This window comes from Cyanistes caeruleus, unplaced genomic scaffold (genome assembly GCF_971803275.1).
Source record: "Cyanistes caeruleus unplaced genomic scaffold, bCyaCae1.hap1.1 HAP1_SCAFFOLD_213, whole genome shotgun sequence".
Taxonomy (NCBI): Eukaryota; Metazoa; Chordata; class Aves; order Passeriformes; family Paridae; genus Cyanistes; species Cyanistes caeruleus.
Window position 1 is genome coordinate 3,093 of NW_028255999.1, and position 21,909 is coordinate 25,001.

Here is a 21,909-nt window from a genome sequence, read left to right on the forward strand (position 1 = left end):
AAAAGCAGAAAAGTCCTGGATCACACACCTGAGGGAGGGGTCTGTTAATCCTGGCTCATCCCACAAACTTCCATTCCTCAATCAGGGAAGGATGGATTAGGGAAATCCCCCGTCCAGGAGCACCTATGGCACCTCCCAAAAAACCATTTCCTTCTTTTTCCAATTCCAGGAACCAAATTACTGGATTATTTCCCATCAGGAAATGGGGTTAATTAAAGACCAGATTTTATTCCCAGCATTCCGGTCTTAAGAACTCCAGCCATTCTGCTGATTTCTATCCCAGGTGTGATTCAGAGGGTTGGGGTCTCCTGGAAAAGTGGATTGATGGATTCTTCCTTGAAATACCAAGGGCTCTGGTCCTGGCACATCCTGCCATTCTCACCCCCCTCAGATAAACCTGCTCCAATTTGGAGCTCCAGGGAAGCACCAGAGCAGCCAGCTACCAGGAACAAGGCAGATCAAACCTGGAGGCTGCTCATGGAGCTGGATCAAGACACACCTGGGAGCCCTCAGCAATCCAGCCAGCACCACATAGGCAGGAGGACACAGACGGTGCTGTCAGGCTGGGACAGGGCTTGTGCCTTCAGCACAACCACCAAAGGCCAAGGGTCTTCTGGCCATTTTCCCTGCACCACTGCACACCTGGGCAGCTTGCTGAGCACAAGCACCCTTTTCCCCCTCTTCCCCTATGCCCTGCAGACCCTGGGCAGCAAAAGAACAGTCTTGCAGTCTGTTTCTTAGAACACATCCTATATTTAAACACTACAGAAAACTGAAAACACGAAATGGACAGACTTGAAATAAATGGAAAATGCCTGCTGGATCAGGCGGCCACAGCAGACAGAGCCTCCCAGATCACGTCTCAGTGGAGCTCCAGCAGCACAGCCAGGCACAGCCCCATGGACGAGGCCGTGACCTCCATGCCCTGTGGAGCTGATCTCTCAGCCTCAGGAACACAGAGATTGGAGCACGGTCTCCTGCCCTGAGAAGGTCCAGGGTTTCACTGGCCAGGCTTCCCTCCTCAAGGCTGATGCCACCTGCCATGGCTTCAAGGGCTGGAAGAGAGAGCAACAGAGCCACGGTCAGATCCCAGACCTGCGGTGACCCAACGAGAGCCCCCTGCCAGGGCCATGCCAGCCCACTCTTGCCACGGCCAGGAGGGAGCAGGGACCAAGGGGATCAGCCCGAAGCTGCTGGCCACGAATGCCCCACGTACCCCTGAAATCTCGGTGTGCTCTGCCCACGCCGCCCCTCATCCGCACAGGGAGCAGAGCCCCCCGCAGCCGGGCCAGGGCTTGCAGCTCCCCCCGACAGCCGCCGCTGTCAGCCCGCTGCCCTCACTCACCTTCGGAGATGAGCTGCAGCTCTGCCTGCTGCCCCCTCAGGTGCCGCCCGGCCATCCCTGGGAACACAGAGCCTGTCAGGGCCCCAGCGGCACAGCTCCCTGCCAGCGGCGCTGCCAGCCCTGGGGCCACACGCCCTCCTGGCCCTGCAGGGCTCAGCCCGGGCCCTTGCCGCATCCTGACTCAGCCCAAGGGCACGGCTGCCAGAGGCCGGCAGCGGCCCCGAGGGCAGCCGGGGCTCCAGGGCGCCGGGCCCGGGTGCCGCTGCCGGGGCAGCAGCCGCGGCTGGGCCCGAGCTGCGGCGGGGCGGGGAGGGAGCCCGGGCTCGGGGCTCACCCATGAACCTGATGGCCGCCGCTCGCAGGGACTCCTGTGGGCTCTGCAGGTACGGCAGGGCCCGGCGCAGGTGCTCGGCCGCTCGGCTCGTGTCCTGTGCCAGCTGCAGAGAGCGGCAGGAGAGAAGGGTTGGCTCCGGCTGTGCCCCAGCCCCGGCCTCCCGTGCCCGCCCAGCCCTGAGGCCCGGCCAGCCCCACACACTGGGCACCAGGGGCAGGGGGCTTCTCCAGCCTGAGGCTGGGGCTTGCAGGCCACCCTTACCAGGATGTCGCCCAACATCCACATGTTCTCCTGTTCCAGCTTCTGGAGATCCCTCCTCTTCAGGAACTTGGCTGCACAATGCAGCGTTTCCAGGGAGGCCTGGAGAGCAGCAGAGACCCAAAGTTGGCCCCACAGCCCAGGGCACAGGAGCCACGTCCCTGTGCCAAGGCCTGGAGGAGGCTGCGGCCGGCAAGGCACCAGGGCAGGAGGCAGCCCAGCTCCCTCCCAGAGCAACACCAGCAGCCCACGAATCCTCACCTCTGCCACACGCTGGTTCTCATCATGGCAATGGAAGAACAGGGGCAGGAGGCTCTGGCGCACAGGCATCTCCAGAGGATTTTTTCCCCTTCCCAAAAAGTCCATCGTACCTCGGAAGAGCCCTATAGAGAGCAGCTGGACCTGGTTATTCTCCTGTAAGAAAGGAAGGGTAAATGATGTTAGTTGATGTTAGCATTGTGTGCTCCAGGCTCACATTGGCACAGGCCTGAAAATCCACAGAGTACAAAGTGTCTGGGCAGCACTCAGTGCCCGTGGCTGAGGGCACAGAGCCTTACGTGGTCGAAGAGCGGCAGGAGCGCCTCAGCCAGCTGCAGGGCAATGGGGCTGGGTACCACAATGTATTTGTAGGTGAATATGAAGCTGAGTATGATGAGTGACATCCCAATTATGTCTGCTTCCTTGTCCTGAAGTAGGTCCATGAGTGTTTCAGTCAGGCTCCACATTTTTTTCGCCTGTGTGGAACACAAGTGTGTGAAATCGCAGCTTGCTGCTGTGGCAGAACCCAGAGTGCAAAGGCCAATCCCGAAGCACTGGGGCAGCTGAAGCAGGAGTCAGGAGAGCTGGGAGCAGCTGCCTCAGAGCTCCAAGCCCAGCCAAGCCCAAGTGACTGCATTCCCCAGCTTCAGCCACTGTCCCCTTCTCACCATGGAGGGATGGTCAATGAACTTGAGAAGGGCCCTGAGTGCCAGGTGACGCCTCTCCCTGCACTCGCTCTGCAGGCACCTTGAGGAGACCTGCACAACACTGTCACTGCATTCACTGGAGTCCAGGTACTCCGGGATCTGAAAGGCACAGGGCAGTGACAGGGAAGCCAGCCGGCAGAAGCCTGGAACCGCACAGGGCCGGGCCCGGGCAGCAGCACAGGGCACAGGCAGCGTCCCAGGCAGCTGGGGCTATGAGAGGGCAGAGAGCTGGCAGGCATCACAGGGAGGTAGTGCTGGCCATCAGGCTCACCTCCACAAGGAATGCCAGGGCAGGCAGATCCCAGTGTGGCTCTTGTGTGCTGAGCAGCCAGAGGAAGTGCAATGCAGTTCTGGAATACAACCCTAGAGAAGCATGGTGCATCTCCCTGACAGGGTAAAAATGGGACCAGGACCCTGAGCAAATCTCTGCCAGGGGACTCACTCCCATGGGCCTGGTCTTTCCCCCCAAAGCTGTGAATGGATATGGGCTCCTTGGGAGGCAGCTCCTTGTGGGCTCTTTCCTCTCCCAGCCTTTTCCCAGTCTGCTTGGCCATCCCTTGCTAACAAGGCCCTCTGGCCCACAAGCATGGGTACTGTGTTGGGCCAGGCCCTGGGCCCAGGGCAGAAATGCCAGAGGCAGTGGGGAGAAGGGGGTCTCACCTGGCCAGCAGACCCACGGCACAGTGGTGGGTGTCAGCACACAGCAGCGTGTCCCAGCCACACTTGTGTTCCATTGACAGCACGGCTTCCTCATGGTGCATTTGGCAGAGGAGAAACTTGAGGGTCTGCACTGCAAACCTGTGTGCACAGCAAAGTCCAGGTCATGCTGGGAGCACTGGCTTCTGCCCTTGGGACGTGGCAGGGGCAGGAGGACTGGGATGGAGCACCTGTTGGGGCTGGTGGCAAAGCCGTGTTCTTCCTGGCATCTCTTCCAGAAGTTCCAGCCCTCCTCTGGCATCTGTTCTGTGCTGAAGAACACTTGGAGGAGCAGATGCACAAAGAGCTGGGGGAAATACACTGTTAAAGCTTCTGGCCAGCAGGGCACCTGGAGGATCTTCCACATCACCACAGTTGCCTGCAGGGGACAAAGCAGCCTGAGACAGCGCTCAGTGTCCAGGTGTCCATGTAGCAGGGCCTGAGTGTGGCAGGGAGAGGACGGGGAAGACGCAGGGAGAGAACCTGGCCTGGTGGCCCTGAAGCTGCCCCTAGGCCAGGTTTCAGCCCAGTGCCCGAGGCAGGGAGATGCAGTGGGGGAAGGAGGGTGCAGAGCTGCTGGAGAGGCAGCCTTGGGGTGAGTGCAGGCCAGTTCCAGAAACTCACAGCCAGGGCAAAGACACCCGTGGTCTCCCAATCCGATGTGCAGCTGCTGTGCTGTGGCCAGTCCCCCAGCACACCCAGGAGTATCAGGAGTGCCCTCTGTGCAGTCCTGGGCGAGCACAAGATCCTCTTCCATATGGTCATTGCAGCTCTGCAGGGTCAGAGCTCCATGTCAGGCACAGGGTCTCAGACACATCCCCATGGCCTGGGTAGCAGCAGGGAGCTGAGCTGGCTGCCAGCTCTGCCTCTGCCCACTGCCCCTCAGCAGCAGCAGCAGCAGCAGCAGCAGCCAGGCAGCCCAGGCTTGTGGGGACAGGCTGCTGAGGGGCAGGGTGGCAGCATGGCAGCAGGCTCAGGGGCTGATGTAACAGGGCTGGAAAAGGGAGCAGCCAGAGGCCCCTGGAAGTCTCTGTTGGTGACACACCTGGGCCAGTCTGTACAGGGCAATGGGCTGGGGAGCCGTGAGCCCTCTGAACAGGTGGGCCCCATACCTGTCACACGTTGGGGCCACACGCAGGAGAGTAATGACCACATCGTCGGGCTGTGCCTCGGTGAGATCCAGCAGGGTCCTCTCCAGCCTGTGCTCAGCAGATTCATTGGTCATGAGCACCTGGTGGATGCACCTCACGATGGCAGGCACCTGGAGAAGGCATGGGGAGAGTTGGAAAGCTGTCAGAAGGAGTCAGGAATGTCCCCAGCTTCCCCAGAGAAGTGCTTTCCTTCTCATCACACTGCAATGGCCTCCAAGGCTTAGAGTGAGCAGCAGGCGTGGCTTGGGAGGCCAAGCAATTCCTGGAGGATCAAACCCTGGCCACAGGGTTTACTTGCTTTGGACTGGAAAGAGCCTTCTCCAAAATCCATTTCAGCATGGCAGCACTGGTGTCAGTGGTGTAGACATCACAGTTTTCCATGGACGCAATGCCCATGATGCTGGTCTCTTCCTGCCAAATGCATTTCATGAATTTGCAAGTCAGGCAGGAGAAAGAAGGTCGGGAAGAGAGGGATATTGCATGGAGTGCTCCAAGCTCGGTGCTGGGCTGGGCAGTGCCAGCAGGCCCAGCCCAGGTGGGGATGGCTGCAGGTACCTGCGCTGTTCTGGAGATGAGGCCACAGGTGGGATCCTGCTCTTGAGTCTGGTCCATGGCTGCATCTGGCAAAGAGCAGCCAGAGCTGAGGGTCTGCAGGAGAGGCCAGAGAACACAGCCCAGCCGTGCACTCCCCAGGCAGGGACAGCTCTGGGATGCCCCCGGTTAATGCAGCACAGCCTCTGCCAAGGCACAGCCTTGGCCCTTCTCTGGTCCTGTCCATGGGTGTGTCCCCAGAGGATGGGATGGGATGGGATGGGATGGGATGTGATGGGATGGGATGGGATGGGACAGGACCCAGGTGGATGCAGGCCCCAGCCTTGTGGCTCAGCTCTGCCACTCACCCTCCTGTAGCAGCTGGAACTGCTGCACCTCTTTAGTCTGTGCTGGGGAAGCTCCAGGGCCTCTTTCTTCCTCCTCCTCCACCCAGGCCAGTTTGGGTGCTCTCAGGGCTCTCTGCTCCATGCCAGTGATTGGATTTATGGCTACTTGCAGGAGCGATGCCTTGCAACAGCTTCACGTCGGCAAGTGCTGTAGTTGTGGCTGGAAGGCACCTGCAAGACTGAAGTCCTGGCAAGACCACAGGACAAGTCCTGCTCTTGGGTCTCGAGGCCTCCTGCCACAAGGACGGGAGGCTCCTCGTCAAGGACTGAGGTCTGGCCTCGAGGTCACGTGTAGGAATAACACTTCAGAAAAGCTCCGGGTCTGACAGAAGCGAGTGTGCTGTGCAGGGGCTCCTCACAGCACCGCTCTGGTGTGTCCTGTCCTGTCGCATGCACCAAGCACTGTGGTGTGGCTGTGTCACCACCAGCTCCTATGTCACCACATGTCACATGGGCCCTTTGACACCCTGTCCTGTGCCATGCCATGGTGACCATGCTGCACCATGTCACAAAGGGCCCTTGCACACACGGCCACCTGCCCTCAGGCCACCCCCAGCCCCCCCAAATTGGCCCAGTTGGAAGGAATCCCTCACTCCAAATGTCTAAGGCCACCTGACAGGATCTTTAAGAACAGCTCAAACCATCAGCAAACACTGCCCTGCTCTGCAGGCTCAGGGCAGCAGAAGGAGCCCCAGGGCTGCCGACACAGCCGCAGCAGGAAGGGCACGGGGCCTTGCACAGAAGCTGGCACAGCCTCCTTTGGACACGTCCTGTCTGGTGACCATCCTAAACCCGCACAGGCTGTGACACAGGCAGATGTGGGGAATGCAGGCATAGAAAGCTTTCAAGGCCTTGAGCATACAGGCTCCGAGATAGAGATGGATGCAAAGTTTGACCTGAGACCTTGGAGAAGGCTTGAAGCTTTAGAACTATAAAGTTGCACAGACTTGAAGTAAGAATAGAAGTTTGTAGTTTCAGCAGAAATACGCCTCATGTAAGTGAATAAATATGTTAAGCAAGCATGTGAAAAATGTTCAAGTTTAGCTTTTGAACCTGCCAGGGAGGTCCCCAGTGAACATCAAGGCAGACATGTGGGGAAGTGCAGATGACAGGGCTAACTCTGGCAGGAGAAGCTGTTCTGTGTCTCTGCTGATGGTGCCAGCAGCCTGAAGGAGCAGCCAGGAGAAGCACTGAAAGCAGAGAGGTGCAGTTTTGGGCAGCACAATATCAAAAGCTATCAAGCCATTAGACAGAATGCAAAGGAGGGCTGCAAGGATGGGACAGGGTATGGAGGGGAAGGCCTAGGTGCAGCTGAGGTCACTTAGTTGAGCCCAGAGAAGAGGAGACTAAAGAGAGTCTTTGGGGTCTTCAGCATCCTCCTGGGAGGAATCACAGGGGCAGGTGCAGATCTCTTCACGCTTGTGACCAGTCAGGAGTCAAGAAAAGGGCAGGCAGCTGGCTCAGGGCAGGTTATATTTGAATATTAGGAAAAGGTTTTTCACCCAGAGCATGGTCAGCCACTGGGACAGCTTCTCCCAGGAAATGGTGACAGCATCAAGCACCTCTGAGTTTGACAAGTGTTTGAACAACACTGAGCAGTCACATGAGGTTTTAGAAACCATGTAAACAGTCAAGGCTTGTGAACTCCAGGCTTACATCAGCATATACTTCTGATGATTACTTTAGGCAGTGTTTTCAGAAACTCGTTTTATGTCGTGTCATACTGCAATTCCTTGGAGATTGTGCAGAACATGTCATCCTTTTGTATACATTGCTTGTTAGTAATATAAAAAAGAATATTGGTGTTGGGTGACTCAGAGATACCCAGTGTGTGTAAGGTGTAGTATACAGGGAATGAAGATAAGGAAAAGAGAAGAACTACTAATAGATACTGCTAAGTTTGGAAATGTAGATAGCATTAAGAATGAATAACACAAGAAGTAAAGTTGTTATTGAAATGAGTCCACTAGAATGCATTTCAGCACATTAGAAAGAATCCTAGAGGGTCATTTTTTGAAGCCAAGGTCATGTGATTCAAAAGTGTAGCCAGTGGTAGCTTTTGTATAAATTAGAGAGTGATGAAAAGTGAGCACCTAAAGGGTCTGTGTTGGAGTCTGAGGCACAGAGTGTGCCCTTGTCTCTGGTTCCTAGCTCTGACATCCAAGAAAACATTGAATTTCATTGAACAGCATGAAAACAACTTTTAAAATTAAGTAGAAAAACTAAAAGTGTAAGTGTGTAGATTAGAGAGTTTTCTTAAGTCACTGGGTGAAAAAAGTTAAAGTTTAGTGTATAAGCTAGTTTAGAAAACAGAAAACAAGAAGACAAAATGGCTACTTTAGGGTGTTATCTCTTTTCCTTCTTCTTTCTTCTTCATCTTCTTCTTTTAGAGGTTTTTGGGTAGTAGCAGGTGATTGGATAGAGAATGCCGCAGTGCAGCACACAACGTCTTGGGTCATAGGGTCACTAAGAAAAATAATTTACATGTCTATACTTAATTGGGAAAGATTAAGAATAAAGATAAAAAGGCTATGCAGTTCAAGGCCATTTTGTGCTATTCAAGTCACCACAAAGCTGTGGTGGACTGAACTTGTGCAGAAAGTCTGGGGAAGACCTGCCAAGTCTTTTGATAATAAATATTAATAAACGCAAGAAACAAGAAGCAAACAAGCCTTTGGAGAATCTTTCCTGAAACAGAACTGAGATAAGGGAAACTCCCCTTTGAAGAGGTATCCCAGAAGGGCTTAGCCCTGAGGAGACCAAGATTCCACAGCAACAAGTGGTGTCCCATATCTGTCGGTCAGTAAGAGCTCAAAGGATTCGATCAAAGCCTGCCTGGATCAGAGCAGCCAGTTCCTGAAAGAAATCCATCTGGATGAAAATATCTGCTATCAAATTCCAGAGTTTCAAGGGCCCAGGACTCAGAAACATCGGATTCTGCTGGTCAGTAATCTGAAGAGATAGCCAGCATGTCTGGTAAGCTCTGTCCAACCTAGGAGATGAGATGGAATATTTCTAAGGAGGAACAGGCAATTTTACAAAAATTAGAAAAAATAATAGAGCAGTCCTTATATGAAATTCCAACGAAAGAGTTGGAATTTTTACTGGTCTGGGTGAGAGAGAATTACCCCACCATTAGCAAGGAGCAATTGTTTGAACCCTATATATGGGCAAATGCAAATATGAGGTTAAAAGAGTTAGAAACCCCGGGAATGTGTGTCCATGGAAATATGACAGAAACAAGTCATACTGTCTTTAATGTAATGTATCACAGTCATTTTCCAAAACTGCCTTGCCAAGGGGGTGGAACAGGGGGAGAGGAAACCCAGCCACCCAGATCCGAACTGCCCTTTCCAAAAGCAAGGGAAACCCCCAAATCCCTCAACAGCGTGGGAGCCCCTGATCCCAACGCCTCAGAGGATTTGGGAAAAGAGGGAGAGGTGTGGGGGAAAGCTGAAAAAGCAGAGGGTGTTGCGATTACTATGGAAAGCAAAGTGAGCAGTTTGGAAAAGTACGAAAAAGTACTAAAATCCATAAATTCCTAAAAGGGATTTATCTCCTAAAAAGGAATTCCTCCCTAAATACGGGATTTTAGAATTTTTTAGAATTTTAGAATTTTTTTCGAATGGTACAAAACCCGTTGGAGGCTCAGCCGTTTATAAAACTGAAGCCAGAGCGAATTCATGGAGCAGCAGCGCTACCTTGTGGCCAAAAGGCATCACAGCAGCTTCTAATTTTTTCTACAAATACAATCGAGAATATTTTAGACAAAAACGACGCAATATCAACAACAGCAGGCGAAGGAATTCCTCTGTCATCGATTCAAATGCCACATTCTCTGCTTCAAGCCGATATTTCAGCTTTTCAAAAGACTGCTCCAAAGGACTGGTTCTCAGGACAGGACATCTCTTCTTCGACAAGATTACAATTTTCTCCTGTTTTTCAAGATTTAAAGGAAGCTGTGTGCATTCACAATCCACAACCACTGTATTTTTCTACTATACCTACAGCTCCTCAACAACCAAAGCTACAATCTATATCAAATCTCCCTCAAAGAGGAGGGGGAAGACCTGATATGCAGGTACTTCTCAAGGAAGGTGCTGATGCTTTCAGAGAAACTGAGGACATTACAGTATTACCAGTGAGGCTTGGAAGAAGAGATGATGTTCCTAGATGGGAGCCTGTGGATCGCTGTCTTTTAAAGGATTTATTAGATGCTGTGGAAGGAAAAGGACTTGGTTCTCCATATTTTCAGCAATTATTAAGAGGTCTTTTCCTCAGCCTTGAAATGACACCATATGACTCCAAGTATATAGCCTCAACAATTTTCACAGATTAACAATATATACTGTGGAATTCAAGATGGAGAAAAGCTCTCCTTGAACTGAGGAACAAATATGCAAGAGGACCGTATGCAGACATCACAGCAACTCAAATGGCAGGAGTAAATGTGCCGTATCACAAGCCAGAAATTCAAATAGCAGATCTGCCTCCAGAAGTGCTTCGAGATGTTGTAGAAGCATCTGAAAAGACACTGCCGCAAATTCAACCTACTGGAACCTCAGAAGGCATCTACACAGAAGTGAAGCAAGACCCTTCAGAGCCTTTCACTACCTTCATTGATCACCTCACACAGGTGATTGACCAGCAGGTGATGGATGAAAAGGTGAAGCCACACATGCTTCAAGGCCGTGCCTTCGCAAATGCTAATGCAGAGTGCAGACGTACTGAGAGTGCGTTGCCTGGATATCCAACCATGGAAGAAATGATAGAGGCATGTAGCAAGATAGGCACTCCGCATGTTGCGAGTGTTTCGACAGAAGAATTCGAGAGAATGCTCGAAGAACAACTCGAAGGATTTATGAAAATAGTAAAGAGTATGGAGTCAGGTTTTCAGTGACTCAGCTGTGCAGGTGTGATGGAAACATCGCTTCATGAGGGAGCACGCTTTCCATGTGGGAAACTGGTAAGCATGAAAAAGAGCTGCCCATTGCAGAAAAAAGTACAAAGCCTTTGTCCCAGGTGCCGAAGAGGAAAACATCATCCCAGCCAATGCTATTCAAAAACACATGTAGAGGGAAAACCTCTAGCTCTGCTGGGAAACTCCAAAAACAGTGCAAAGAGTCACCACATGATGACACAAATGGAGATGGAGCGACAGCCTCAAAGTCAGTTCCATTAAAGGCCTCTGGTCAGAGAGTGATCATCAGGGAATGCCAATCAGATTCCCTCAGCAAGACCATTTGTCAATTTCCCAGTGATCCAGGCTTATTGCCACCAGGTGCACAATGTGAATTGGCAACATCCAACTTGGTTTGTTTTTTGAATGAAGATCATGCGGTACTCCATACAGGAGTCTCCGGAACATCGAAAAAAGAGGCAAGACTTCCTGATTATAGGCAAGGACAGATGCAGTATTTTGGGGCTTGTTATTTATCCATGTGTTGTTTCTGCAGACTAGAATGAAGAATTGACAGTTTTAGCTCAAGCTTTACATCCTCCATGGATCTTTTCGGCAAAACCTTTAGTAGCTAAAGCCATTGCTTTGCCTCTGCATGCAAATTATCCAATCAGACCATTGATCAGCAGGCAAGTATTATCTATTAATGAGTCTACTGAAGTTCATGCCACCTGGGTAAAGCAGATAAGTCGTGATAGACCTGTAATCACCTGCAACTTGACATAAAATGGCAAGACAGTGTCAATTCAAGGGATGATGGACACAGGTGCCGATGTCACAGTCACCTCACATCTCTTCTGTCCCCAGGAATGGAGCTTAAAAACTCCTTTGAGTACCCTTTCAGGCAAAAAAGGAAAAGGATATGCTTGTGTCTCCACAGGTGCAGGACCAAAGTGGGTTCCTGCAAAGTGCGTGAAACCGTATCAAGCTGAGAAACAAGCAGACGAAGACTCCAGAAATCAAGAAGCCAGTACGCAAACGTGATTTAGCATGAAAACAGCATTCAACATCTTAGACATTGAACAAACAGCCTGCAAAATTTATGGACTGAGGACTTTGTGAGGGAGGGGTGTTTAATACAGAAATTTAAGAACTTTTGCGAGAGATAAGGTTGTTGAATAAGATCAATTAGCCATTGTATTTGTGCCTTATCTTTTGTTGGTTGCCTTATGCAACACAGTTTTGCCATGAATCAGTCGAGAGAAAATGTCTGGAGAGCTTTGACCAATGTGTCAAATCTAGACATCATCTGCTTGACTCATTCAGGGTCAGGGAAGCCATTCTAAAACAAGTAATCAAAGAAAAAAGTTGGTTTTTTTTGGCAAAGAGAAGAGGGAGATACAGGAATCCAGAAATGGAGAGACATTTATCTGTTTGTCCTATTCTCCAAAACAGTATCAATCCTATTTGCCATTGACAGAAAGGCTTCCATCTCTCCCTGGGTAAACCAGGATTTATAAAAAATTAAGTAGAAAGTAGTAGAATGTTTAGTATGCCACTGAGGTGAAAAATACAGATTTTATAGGGGTTTAATACACGGAGTAAAGATGGAGGAAGAAAGGTGTGGTCTTTTTTAGCTCTTCTTCTTCCTTCTTCTCCATGATTCTGCAGTTTTTGGGAGCACAAAGAATGTTTGGTTGAAAGTTAGTTGCAGTTTTAGTTATGTAAATAGATACAGAAAACTTAGTTGTTAAAATAGAAAAACAATACACGTGTCCGTAGTTAACAAGGTTAGAAATAGATATAAAGATGAGGCAGCCGCGTGGTTCGGGGCCATTTTGTACCATCAGAGCAAAATGAGCCAGGTTGTGGTGAATTGGGCTTGTGCAGATAGTCTGGAGAGACCTGCCAAGTTTTGTAATAACCTTCTAATAAACATGAGAAACAAGATTCTAATGAACTTGGGAGATTTTCTTCAAACCCAGAGAACTGAGATAAGCGGGACTGCCCACGAGGGAGGATCCCAAAGGAGCTCAGCCCAAAGGGGACTGAGAAATCTGTGAGGAAAGAAAAACACAGAAGTATAGAAGAAGAGAAGAAAAAGAATAAGAGAAGTTACAGGTTTTAGGAGGTCTGTGATAGAGATGAGGAAGTGTTAAACTCGTTCCAACCAGCTGCCCAAAGCAGTGCCTTTAGTCTCTTTTCAGCTGGGGAGTAGCACCGGCCTTGTTGAATGCAGGCAGCAGCACGAGCAGGGCTCCTCCAGCAGCAGGGACACACCACGAGCCAGGAGGGGACCGTGGCACCAGAGGGGACTGTGGCACCAGAGGGGACTATGGCACCAGAGGGGACTGTGGCACCAGAGGGGATTGTGGCACCAGAGGGGACTGTGGCACCAGAGGGGACTGTGGCACCAGAGGGGACCGTGGCACCAGCTGTGCCCAAGGCCTGAAAAGGGTGGCAAAGTCAGGTGGTGCTGCCTGGCTGCATGAACACCTCGGGCAGGGCGTGGTGAGGAGCCAGGTCTGGGGGCCATCCAAGGAGTCCTGTCAAGAGCAAATGGTTCTAATATTCTCTCTGGGAAAAAAAAGGGGCAATCTTTTGAGTGAACTGAAATGCTAATAAATATTTGCTCACGTATGGTGGGGTTTCTCTGCAAATGGGCTTTGATGGGAAATTTCTGACCACATTTGGTTTTGCAGCTTTATTGAGGAATGGAGAATTGTTTGTAGCTCAGTATTTTCTCAGGAGGAGCCTTACATTTTAGCACAGGAGGAAGGTAAGGCAAAGGTTTAAAAGCTTTCCCCTCCTGAAGCAACACACTTTCTGAGGAGTCTGAGGAGAATTCCCCTCAGCCACTGCCAGGGTTGTTTGCCTCTTCTGCAGGCTCAGGATTCTGGGAGTTCCAGGAGCCTCAGCTGCCACGGTATTTTCCTCTGAATATTTCTTGTTGTGCAGTATACAGGGAGAATATTTTGTGTGAGATTCTCCTCTGGGCTTTGAGGTGAATCTCAGTAATTCTGTTGATTTTCATGTCCAGATGAACTTTTGGTAGATAGGAAGGAAAAGGGAAGAGGCACCATGGAAAATTAATTGCTCAAAATTTGAGTGGCCCAACCACATTAAAAATGAAGTCTAAACTGAAGAAATCTTTTATTTATTTTCTTTTTCCTTGGTAGGTGGGGTAAAACATGAAATGTAAATAAAGTTCTTTGAAAAGGTTCAGCCAGCACCCAGCTGTATGAAAATCAAAAGAGCAAGGGATAAGACAGGGCATGGGAAGAATCTTCAGCCCTTCCCGTTGAAGGTAGAAGAGTAGGAAAAGTGCCTCTGGCTGTTACCCACAGGTAATGTATTATTTGAAGCCAAGAGCAGATGCCCCAAGCTGCTGGTGGCCCAAGCCCTGCCATGGCTGTCCCACTTTCAGTCCTAGCTGGACCAGGGTGGCTGGCTCGGGAGGGGAGGAGGTGGGGGGATCTCAGGGGGCTTCCTCTTCACAGCCGGGCTGGGGGGCCGTGGGGGAGGCACGGAGTGCTGGTGCTCTGCTTTCCAGGTCGACTCCTGCTTCTGAGGCCACATCTGAGAGCTGTCAAATGAGGCAGTCTCTGGGCTCCCTGGGGGCAAGGGAGAGTCACACCTCCTTGGCTGGTATGCTGGAGCTGCAGCAGGGTGACTGTGGAGAGAGGAGTGGCTGAGGCCCCCAGCTGCCATGGGCACTCAGGGACCCTCCTGCACAGCAGGGCCCAGAGCGGCCAAGGCTCCCCAGCACGGCTGGAGCTGCTGGCACAGCTTGGCCCAGCTGGACAGCTGCCCCTCAAGGCCCCAGCGAGCAGGGGATGGCTCTGGACAGGGTCCCTGGCCAGGAGCGGGCCCCAGAGCACCTCTGCCTTTCAAGGGCAATCTCGTCCCCGCTCTTTCTCCTGCCCACCTTGCTTTGCCTCTGCCCGCTGCTCCTGGGGCTGCTCTTGGCCAGGCAGCCTCAGTGGCAGCCAGCACTGGCTGCAGCCCCAGCGGGCTCCCCAGGACAAGGCCCAGCAATTAAGAGGCCAATGAAAGGCCTGGGCAGCAGCAGAACTCTCAGCAGAGTTATTTGGGCAACCACTGACTACCCACAAGTGCACAGCAGCCTCACTGGGAATGTTTCCTGACTATGAGCAGCCTTTCAAGAAGCTGGAGGGTGGAGATGAACAACAACTTACCATTTCTTGTCCTTCTACCACCGGAATCCAACATAGCACAGGACCATGGAAAGTGGCACTGTGAACAGTGTCACTGCTGTGCCTATCATGCAGGACTTGCGCACATCCTGCGGGCAGAACACTCTTGGGGTGCTCGGTGGATTCTCAGCATTTATACTGGACTTGCCAAGCGCATCTGTGGGAGCAATGGGCAGCGTGAGCCTGTGCTGTGCTCCATTGCTGAGCTGGCAGCACGGTGGATATGGCCAGGACATTCTCTGTTTCCCCAGAGCTGGGGCCTGCAGGCACCTTGCCACCCCTTGGCACAGGCTGTGCCACCCAACAAAGCCCAGAAGGCCGAGAGCAGAGTCCCCAGAGAGGGACAGCACAGCTGCTTGGGCAGTGGCTCCTTCCAGGGACACGGGCCAAACCCATCCCTGAGCAGCCACTGCCACCCCTGACCCTCCCTGCTCTGTGACAGCTCCCCCAGCCCAAGGGGACAGAGCCAGGCCCTGTAAGGGGCCAGTGCATCCCCTGCCCAGTTGGGAGCCAGGGCTGTCTGTGGCCCTGGGCTCACGGCAGGGCTCCCACTCTGGGCTGCTCCTGTGTCTTGGGCCTCTGGGCACTCAGGGCCAGCTCCAGGAACAGCTGCAGGGGGAGAGATGTTGGTGCACAAGTCCCGATTCCCAGGGGCTGGGAATGAGCTCCAGAGGCCTGGAAGCCATGGCACCTCCAGCTTTGGCTGCTGCCGGGCCATGCAGGCCCTGAGGGAAGAGCTGCTGGCACACAGCCCTGCCGAGGGAGAGCCCAGCACAGCAATTACCTCCTGTGCCTGGGCCTGGCATCTCCTCCTTTCCTGCACCAGGAGCTGGCACAGGGCCATTCCTTCCTCTAGCATATGCCATCATCTGCACAAACATCTGCTCCAGCACTTGAGAAAGGAAAAAGGACAGCTGGATAAGACAGAACTGTTCACCATTAGGGGAGGTGGTATCTTCAGGAGGCAATAGTTGTCAAAGTCATGGATAAGGGTCAGGAAAATACCCAGATTATTTGGGCTGGGCCAGGGCCCTCCCTCCTCCAAACATCCCCTACACCTGATCTAGCCCAAGACAGAAATATCAGGGGATCTCAGGGTGTGCATGGCCCACGCTGCAGTTTGGGCTCCCTGTCAGCTGATGCCAAATGCCTTCCTGCAGAGGCTGGGAAGAAGCTGCAGCCAGGCCAGGCTGGGAAACAGCCCTGCAGGGCATGAAAGCAGCAGTGGGGCAGCAAGGCTGCCATGGATCCCTTCCTGCTGTGCCAGGCATGGCGTGTCCAGATGTGCCCCTGGCCGCTGAGTGTCAGGAGGAGGCTGAGGGACATGAACCCACCACGGCGTCACTCCAGATTACTCAGCATCTTGTCCAGAAGTTGGGATGCCTCCAGGGATTTCTTGTCTTCTATCTCTTTGTTCTTCCATCTTGGAGGACCTTAATGGAAAGTAGTTCCATTTCTCCATCAGTCCAGAGAGGCAATGAGTGCACCTGGGTGACTGCTGCCCTCCAAGGCACTCCCTCCTCTCTGCCTTCCACTCAGGAGCAGGAGCAGGGGGACCACGTGCCTGCAGTGTCCCCACAGTGGGATGGAAGGGCCCCTTGTATGGCAGTCTGGGGAGAAAGGACTCCCTGGAGCTGCCAGCAGCTCTGAACTGAGCCCCAGGCAGGGCCAGGGCTTGGCAGCAGCAATGGGAGCAGCTCAGTCTCCCTGGGGCTGGCAAAGGAGCCACACGAGGCACAGCCCTGGGGCACAGCCCTGGGCCCAGCCCCTTCCTCTCTGCTCTTTCTTGTAGCTGCACAGAGCACATGGAAGGAGACACTGGCATTGCACATGGGAAGAGATTGACAGCTAAATGCTCCTTCCTCCCACTGACAGCAATGCTGTGGGATCACTCAGGGCTCCAGAAGGGAGTGGGGCAAGGTTTCCAGAATCCATCAACCTTCAGATTCTTAAGGGAAATGGCATGAGGGTGAGCTCTTCCCACACACACACTGATAATTCTGTGCAGAAATGGACATAGAGAACTTGCCTCCAGCATTCTCCATGGGTCTCAAACCATTATGTGCCAGGGCTTTCAGATGCTCCATGTCACGATCCCAATCTAGAAGGGAGCACAGATCAGAACCATTCCATGGTGAGCTGGGATCCCCTTCTGCCTTAGGGAACTGGGCACTGCAAGGGGGTCGGGGAAGGCCATGGGAGCCAGATGTCAATGGACATGGCCGAAGCTGCAGAGGGGCCTGGGCAGCTCTGGGCTGGCCCTGGACACTCTCAATACCTTTTCCATGCTCTGTGCAAAATCCCTGGAAAGGCAGGCACTGCCAAGCAGCAGAGATTTACAGCTCAAGCCTCAGCAGGGCTCAGGCCCAGAGGCACAGCAATTACCTCCTGGGGCTGTGCCTGGCATGGCCTCCCTTCCTGCAGCAGAGGCTGCCCATGAGCCACTGCTTCCTCCGGGAAATGCCGCCTTCAGCACAGCCTTTGGGTTCATCTCTGGAGAAAGGAAGAGCCACAGCTGGATCAGATGGAACCATTCCCTTTTCAGGGAAGTGGTATCATCATGATGCGATACTAGTCGAGGTCATGCATAAGGATTAGGAAATCATATAAACTTACGGGATTGGCCAGAGCCCTCCCTCCTCCAAACAGCCCCAGAACCTGATCTACCCCAAGACCAGGAAATTTCAGGGGATCTCAGGGTGTGCATGGCCCATGCTGCAGTTTGGGCTCCCTGTCAGCTGATGCCAAATGCCTTCCTGCAGAGGCTGGGGAGAAGCTGCAGCCAGGCCAGGCTGGGAAACAGCCCTGCAGGGCATGAAAGCAGCAGTGGGGCAGCAAGGCTGCCATGGATCCCTTCCTGCTGTGCCAGGCACGGTGTGACCAGATGTGCAGAGAAAGCCCCCGGCTGCTGAGTGTCAGGAGAAGGCTGAGGGACATGAACCCACCTTGTCCTCCCTGCAGCATTTCCTTCAGCATTTGCTGCATGGTATTGGATGGCTCATGGGGTTTCCAGTGTCCTGTAGCTTTGTTCTTTCCTCTTGGAGGACCTAATTAAAAATATATATATATATCCATTTCCCAGGAATGGATCCCACAAAATCAGGGTTGAGCTTGTGGGATCAGCAAGGACACAATACTCACCCCTGCGACGGGAGCTGGGTTTGCGTGCAGCATCCAGCCCAGGAGCCTGGAAAATCCTCCCTGCAGACACACCTGTAACTCAACAGCCACAGAAGCTTCTGTCATGTCTGCTGATCTGCACAGGCAGCACTGAGCCGCAGGTGCGGTGAGGGGATCACGCAGGGCGAGGGCAAACACTTGCACAGCTCTGTCCTGGCACCTGCAGCGATGCCGCCCTGGCTGAGCTTTGGGCTCTGAGCTGGTAGCTCTCCCAGGGGGAAAGGCCTTGACCTACCCTCACCATCTCCCAGAGCCTCAGTCCTGGATGTGGGTTGGGAAGCCAGATCACCTTCACCAAGAGGCTTGGCTGCAAAGAAAGGCAGGACAGAAGAGTTCCCCTGGGACCGTAGGAGATCCTCAGGCTCCCTGGGGCTGGCAAAGAAGCCACACGAGGCACAGCCCTGGGGCACAGCCCTGGGCCTGGCCCCTTCCTCTCTGATCTTCCTTGTAGCTGCACAGAGCACACGGAAGGAGACACTGGCATTGCACATGGGAAGAGATTGACAGCTAAATGCTCCTTCCTCCCACTGACAGCAATGCTGTGGGATCACTCAGGGCTCCAGAAGGGAGCAGAGCGAAGTTTCCAGAATCCATCAACCTTCAGACTCTTAAGTGAAGTGGCACGTGAGTGAGCTCTTGCCACACTCACACTGATAATTCTGTGCGGAAAGGGACATTGAGAACTTGCCTCCAGCATTCTCCATGGGTCTCAAACCATTATGTCCCAGGGATTCCAGATTCTCCATGTCACCATCCCAGTCTAGAAGGGAGCACAGATCAGAACCATTCCATGGTGAGCTGGGATGCCCTTCTGCCTTAGGGAACTGGGCACTGCAAGGGGGTCAGGTAAGGCCATGGGAGCCACATGTCAATGGACATGGCGAAAGCTGCAGAGGGGCCTGGGCAGCTCTAGGCTGGCTCTGGTCACTCTCAACACCTCTTTACAGGCCCTGTGCAAAATCCCTGGAGAGGCAGCAGGACCAGCCCAGGGGCTCTGGGGACTCTCTCCCTCCCACAGAGGAAACCCTCCCTCAAGCCCTGGGGAAAACCATCCCCAACGCTTCCCAGGGAGAAGGAAGTGCTGTCTCAGGAAAGGGAAGCCAGGCCCTGGGCTCACCTGCTCCCTGTGCTCGCCACGGAGCAGCCTGGGCAGCCCTGTCAGGCAGGGCCACTGCCAGGAGGAGCAGGAGGAAGAGGCGCAGAGCAAAGGCCATGGTGCCTTGCCCACTGCCAGTCCTGCAGCTCTTGCTGCCACCACTGTCCTGACACCGCTGTCCCAATGTCAGCACCGCTGCTGCCGCCGCCGCTGCTGCCACAACAGTCGTGGTCAAGGACTGACTGCTCGGTCCTTGTGGTGCTGTGCAACCACGGGGCTCTGGGACCTCTGTGACCTCAGAGCCTGCTGTCACCTCAGCCTGCTGTCACCCCAGAGACTGCTGTGACCTCATGGCCTTGGCTGTACCTCCTGCAAGTGTACTCCCATCTGTACTCCAAACTGTACTGGACTGATTGTAAATCTTTGACTTCATAAAAGGGTCATTGCTAAACAAAACCTTGGTTTTGCCTGCTGACATTGCTGGTCATGTTCTGTCCCAGGAGATGCTCTTGATGGTTCCCTCTTTTCCTGGGCATGGCACTGGAGGAGGTCCAGGCCCAGGTGATGCCACTGAAGGAAATGTGCCCTCAGCCCAGGGACACTCAACACAGACTCCCCCAGCCCCTCAGTGCCCTGCCACTGGTCACAGCAGCCCCTGCCTGGCTCCTGCCTTCCCACACCCTGGTCAGCCCTGCCTGCTCCTGGACATGGAGCTCAGCCAGGGCTGGTGCTGTGTGGGCTTTGCTGGTGGTACCAGCCGGACACTGGGGTGAGAGCTCCATCTCTTTATTGGAACAGAAGAGCTGTGTCAGGCCCTGCCCTGGCAGGAGGGACCCACCTTCAGTCCAGGCCACAGAGCAGGGCGGGTTCCCTCAGGGACACAGGGCCTTGCTTTGGGTGGTGGCAGCATCTGCACAGCAGCAAGCTGGTAATGCAGCTGTGACAGGGACATCACGTATGGGCATGGAGATGTGAAATGTGTGGTGCAGGTGTCCCTGAGGGAGGTGTTTGGCCTTTCCTGTGAAGCTGCAGAGGGGAACCTGTTGAGAGAGGAGATGGCTGAGGCCCCAGCTGCAGCTGGCACACAGGGACCCTCTTGCACACTGGGAGATTCTCACTGTGCTCAAAGTTTCCCTCTGAAGACTAAGAGCTGAATGTGGATGGGCTTAGCAACTGGTCTGCAGGCCAAACAATTGAGGTAGCAAAAGAAGAAATTGAGAAAATACAGGTTTATCCATAGCAAGGAAGAAAGCAAGGCCGTTAGCATGGAAATCAATAAAAAGGTGCATAAGGGGTATTTGCAGTTGTAATAAATGGAATTGGTTCATGCTCACTAAATTGTAGCTGTTATTAAAGTTATTATTAGAAACAATCAAGAATCAGTGTTACAAAGCAGATGTACCCCTTTGCAGATGTCACATGTCAAAATTAAGGTACAGGATGGAGTTTAGAAGATAAATGGTGTCTCAAAACCAAAATGGCCTTGAGATGGACCAAAATTAGAACAAATTTAGGCATTGGGCCTAAAGATTAGTAAACATAAGGCTAATTAGTAGACTAAGATAACACAAGGCTTAGTACGCACGCGCAAACCTGTAAGGTTATCCAAAGGACAATGAGGAAAAGGAGAAGCCTTCGCCAAAAGACCATCAAAAGAAGACTGAAGACCTCCTAACAACAAGTGAGGCATGTGCCGTGAAGAAAAGTGACGTATAATCAGAAAAATCAGAAATAGGAGGAAACTTACAGGAAACATTAATGAATATGTATAAGCATACAGTATATGAGTTTAGCTTGAAGTGCTTTGTTTTGAAGGTGTGGCAGGGTGGGAAGCCTCCATACCCTGGTGGGTTTTGCTTATGCTTTAATCATACTTAATTACTAGTAGATTATATATAAATTTTAATTTTTTATTAAACTGTATTATTTTACTAAACTGTATTCTTTTATACCACATTACTATTCAGTTTAGTAAATTGTATTCGTTTTTAATTAAACTGCCATTAAGCCAAGGGACCTAGTTGTCAAAATTCTAATTTCATTTATAACAATATTTTAACAAAGAAGGCTGGTACAACAACATTGGTATTTAAAAAACATGACACAATATGAGCTATATTAACAAAGAAGGCCCCTTATGGTGACAACCTTCTACTGTTCAAACTGTAAAATATCTTTCTGTATTGATCAGGAGGTCATGATTTACTCTTTACAATCCTGATGCTGAATGTCTCCGTAGGCAGTCTGCTCACAGAGAAGAATGAATCCCTTGCAGCCTGCCCCTGTTTGGACAACCTGCTCCTCACCCCAAGCCTCAGCATGTCTGACATGGCCCACCTGGGACAGACATCCCAAAACATTGATAACATTTGTCAACTTTTCTTTATCAATAAAATCGAATTAATTAATAGAAATAAAATTTCATTTTTATAATAATATTGTTTTGTATTTTTATAACCTAATTTTTATATTTATATAAAATAATTGATACATTTTTAGCAACTAAAAACATTATTGGTCCTTGGTTCAAAGTTCCACCTTCATTAATTAATTGATCACTATTTCTCCCTCCTTATGCTAATTACACCTATTTTTAGTCCTTTGATCATATTTTTTAATCATTTTCTCAGATTGGGTAAAAGGGATCACTTTGGGATCCATGGAAACTTTTCTGGGGAACATTTGGGGTAGTTTTGTGTCTGGGGAGGGAATTTAGAGAGAACTTGGTGGTCTGGAGGACACTTGGGGGAGTCGGATGGGCACTTGGAGGGGTACTTAGGGATTCTGTGGGACAATTCGGGGCCTGGGGCAGCACTTGGGGGTCCAGGA

General features: G+C 52.0%; 2 protein-coding genes across 4 annotated transcripts; both read right to left on the minus strand.

Moving 5' to 3' along the window:
• Positions 1-731: 731 nt before the first annotated feature.
• On the minus strand, positions 732-8,440 carry LOC147645601 (maestro heat-like repeat-containing protein family member 7). Of its 3 annotated transcripts, XM_086874422.1 has the most exons (14): positions 5,649-8,440; positions 5,305-5,369; positions 5,044-5,160; positions 4,711-4,859; positions 3,790-3,977; positions 3,563-3,700; positions 3,174-3,288; positions 2,864-3,001; positions 2,495-2,671; positions 2,199-2,351; positions 1,941-2,039; positions 1,680-1,782; positions 1,346-1,402; positions 732-1,055 (listed from the first exon to the last, which is right to left on the minus strand). In XM_086874422.1, exons 5-14 carry the CDS (start codon positions 3,963-3,965, stop codon positions 856-858), a joined length of 1,356 nt encoding a protein of 451 aa, XP_086730548.1. In that variant the 5' UTR covers positions 3,966-3,977; positions 4,711-4,859; positions 5,044-5,160; positions 5,305-5,369; positions 5,649-8,440; the 3' UTR covers positions 732-855. The 3 variants fall into 3 exon arrangements, with proteins under 3 accessions (XP_086730548.1, XP_086730547.1, XP_086730546.1); XM_086874421.1 differs by having other exon boundaries at positions 1,346-1,782; positions 5,649-6,098; XM_086874420.1 differs by lacking the exons at positions 4,711-4,859; positions 5,044-5,160; positions 5,305-5,369; positions 5,649-8,440 and having other exon boundaries at positions 3,790-3,995.
• A 5,276-nt stretch (positions 8,441-13,716) lies between these two features.
• Positions 13,717-19,318, minus strand: LOC147645602 (uncharacterized). The gene is made up of 11 exons (XM_086874425.1): positions 19,102-19,318; positions 18,673-18,744; positions 18,220-18,291; positions 17,946-18,017; positions 17,750-17,851; positions 17,083-17,297; positions 16,834-16,905; positions 16,139-16,237; positions 15,589-15,696; positions 14,787-14,961; positions 13,717-14,260 (listed from the first exon to the last, which is right to left on the minus strand). Exons 1-6 carry the CDS (start codon positions 19,196-19,198, stop codon positions 17,155-17,157), a joined length of 558 nt encoding a protein of 185 aa, XP_086730551.1. The 5' UTR covers positions 19,199-19,318; the 3' UTR covers positions 13,717-14,260; positions 14,787-14,961; positions 15,589-15,696; positions 16,139-16,237; positions 16,834-16,905; positions 17,083-17,154.
• Positions 19,319-21,909: the final 2,591 nt, after the last annotated feature.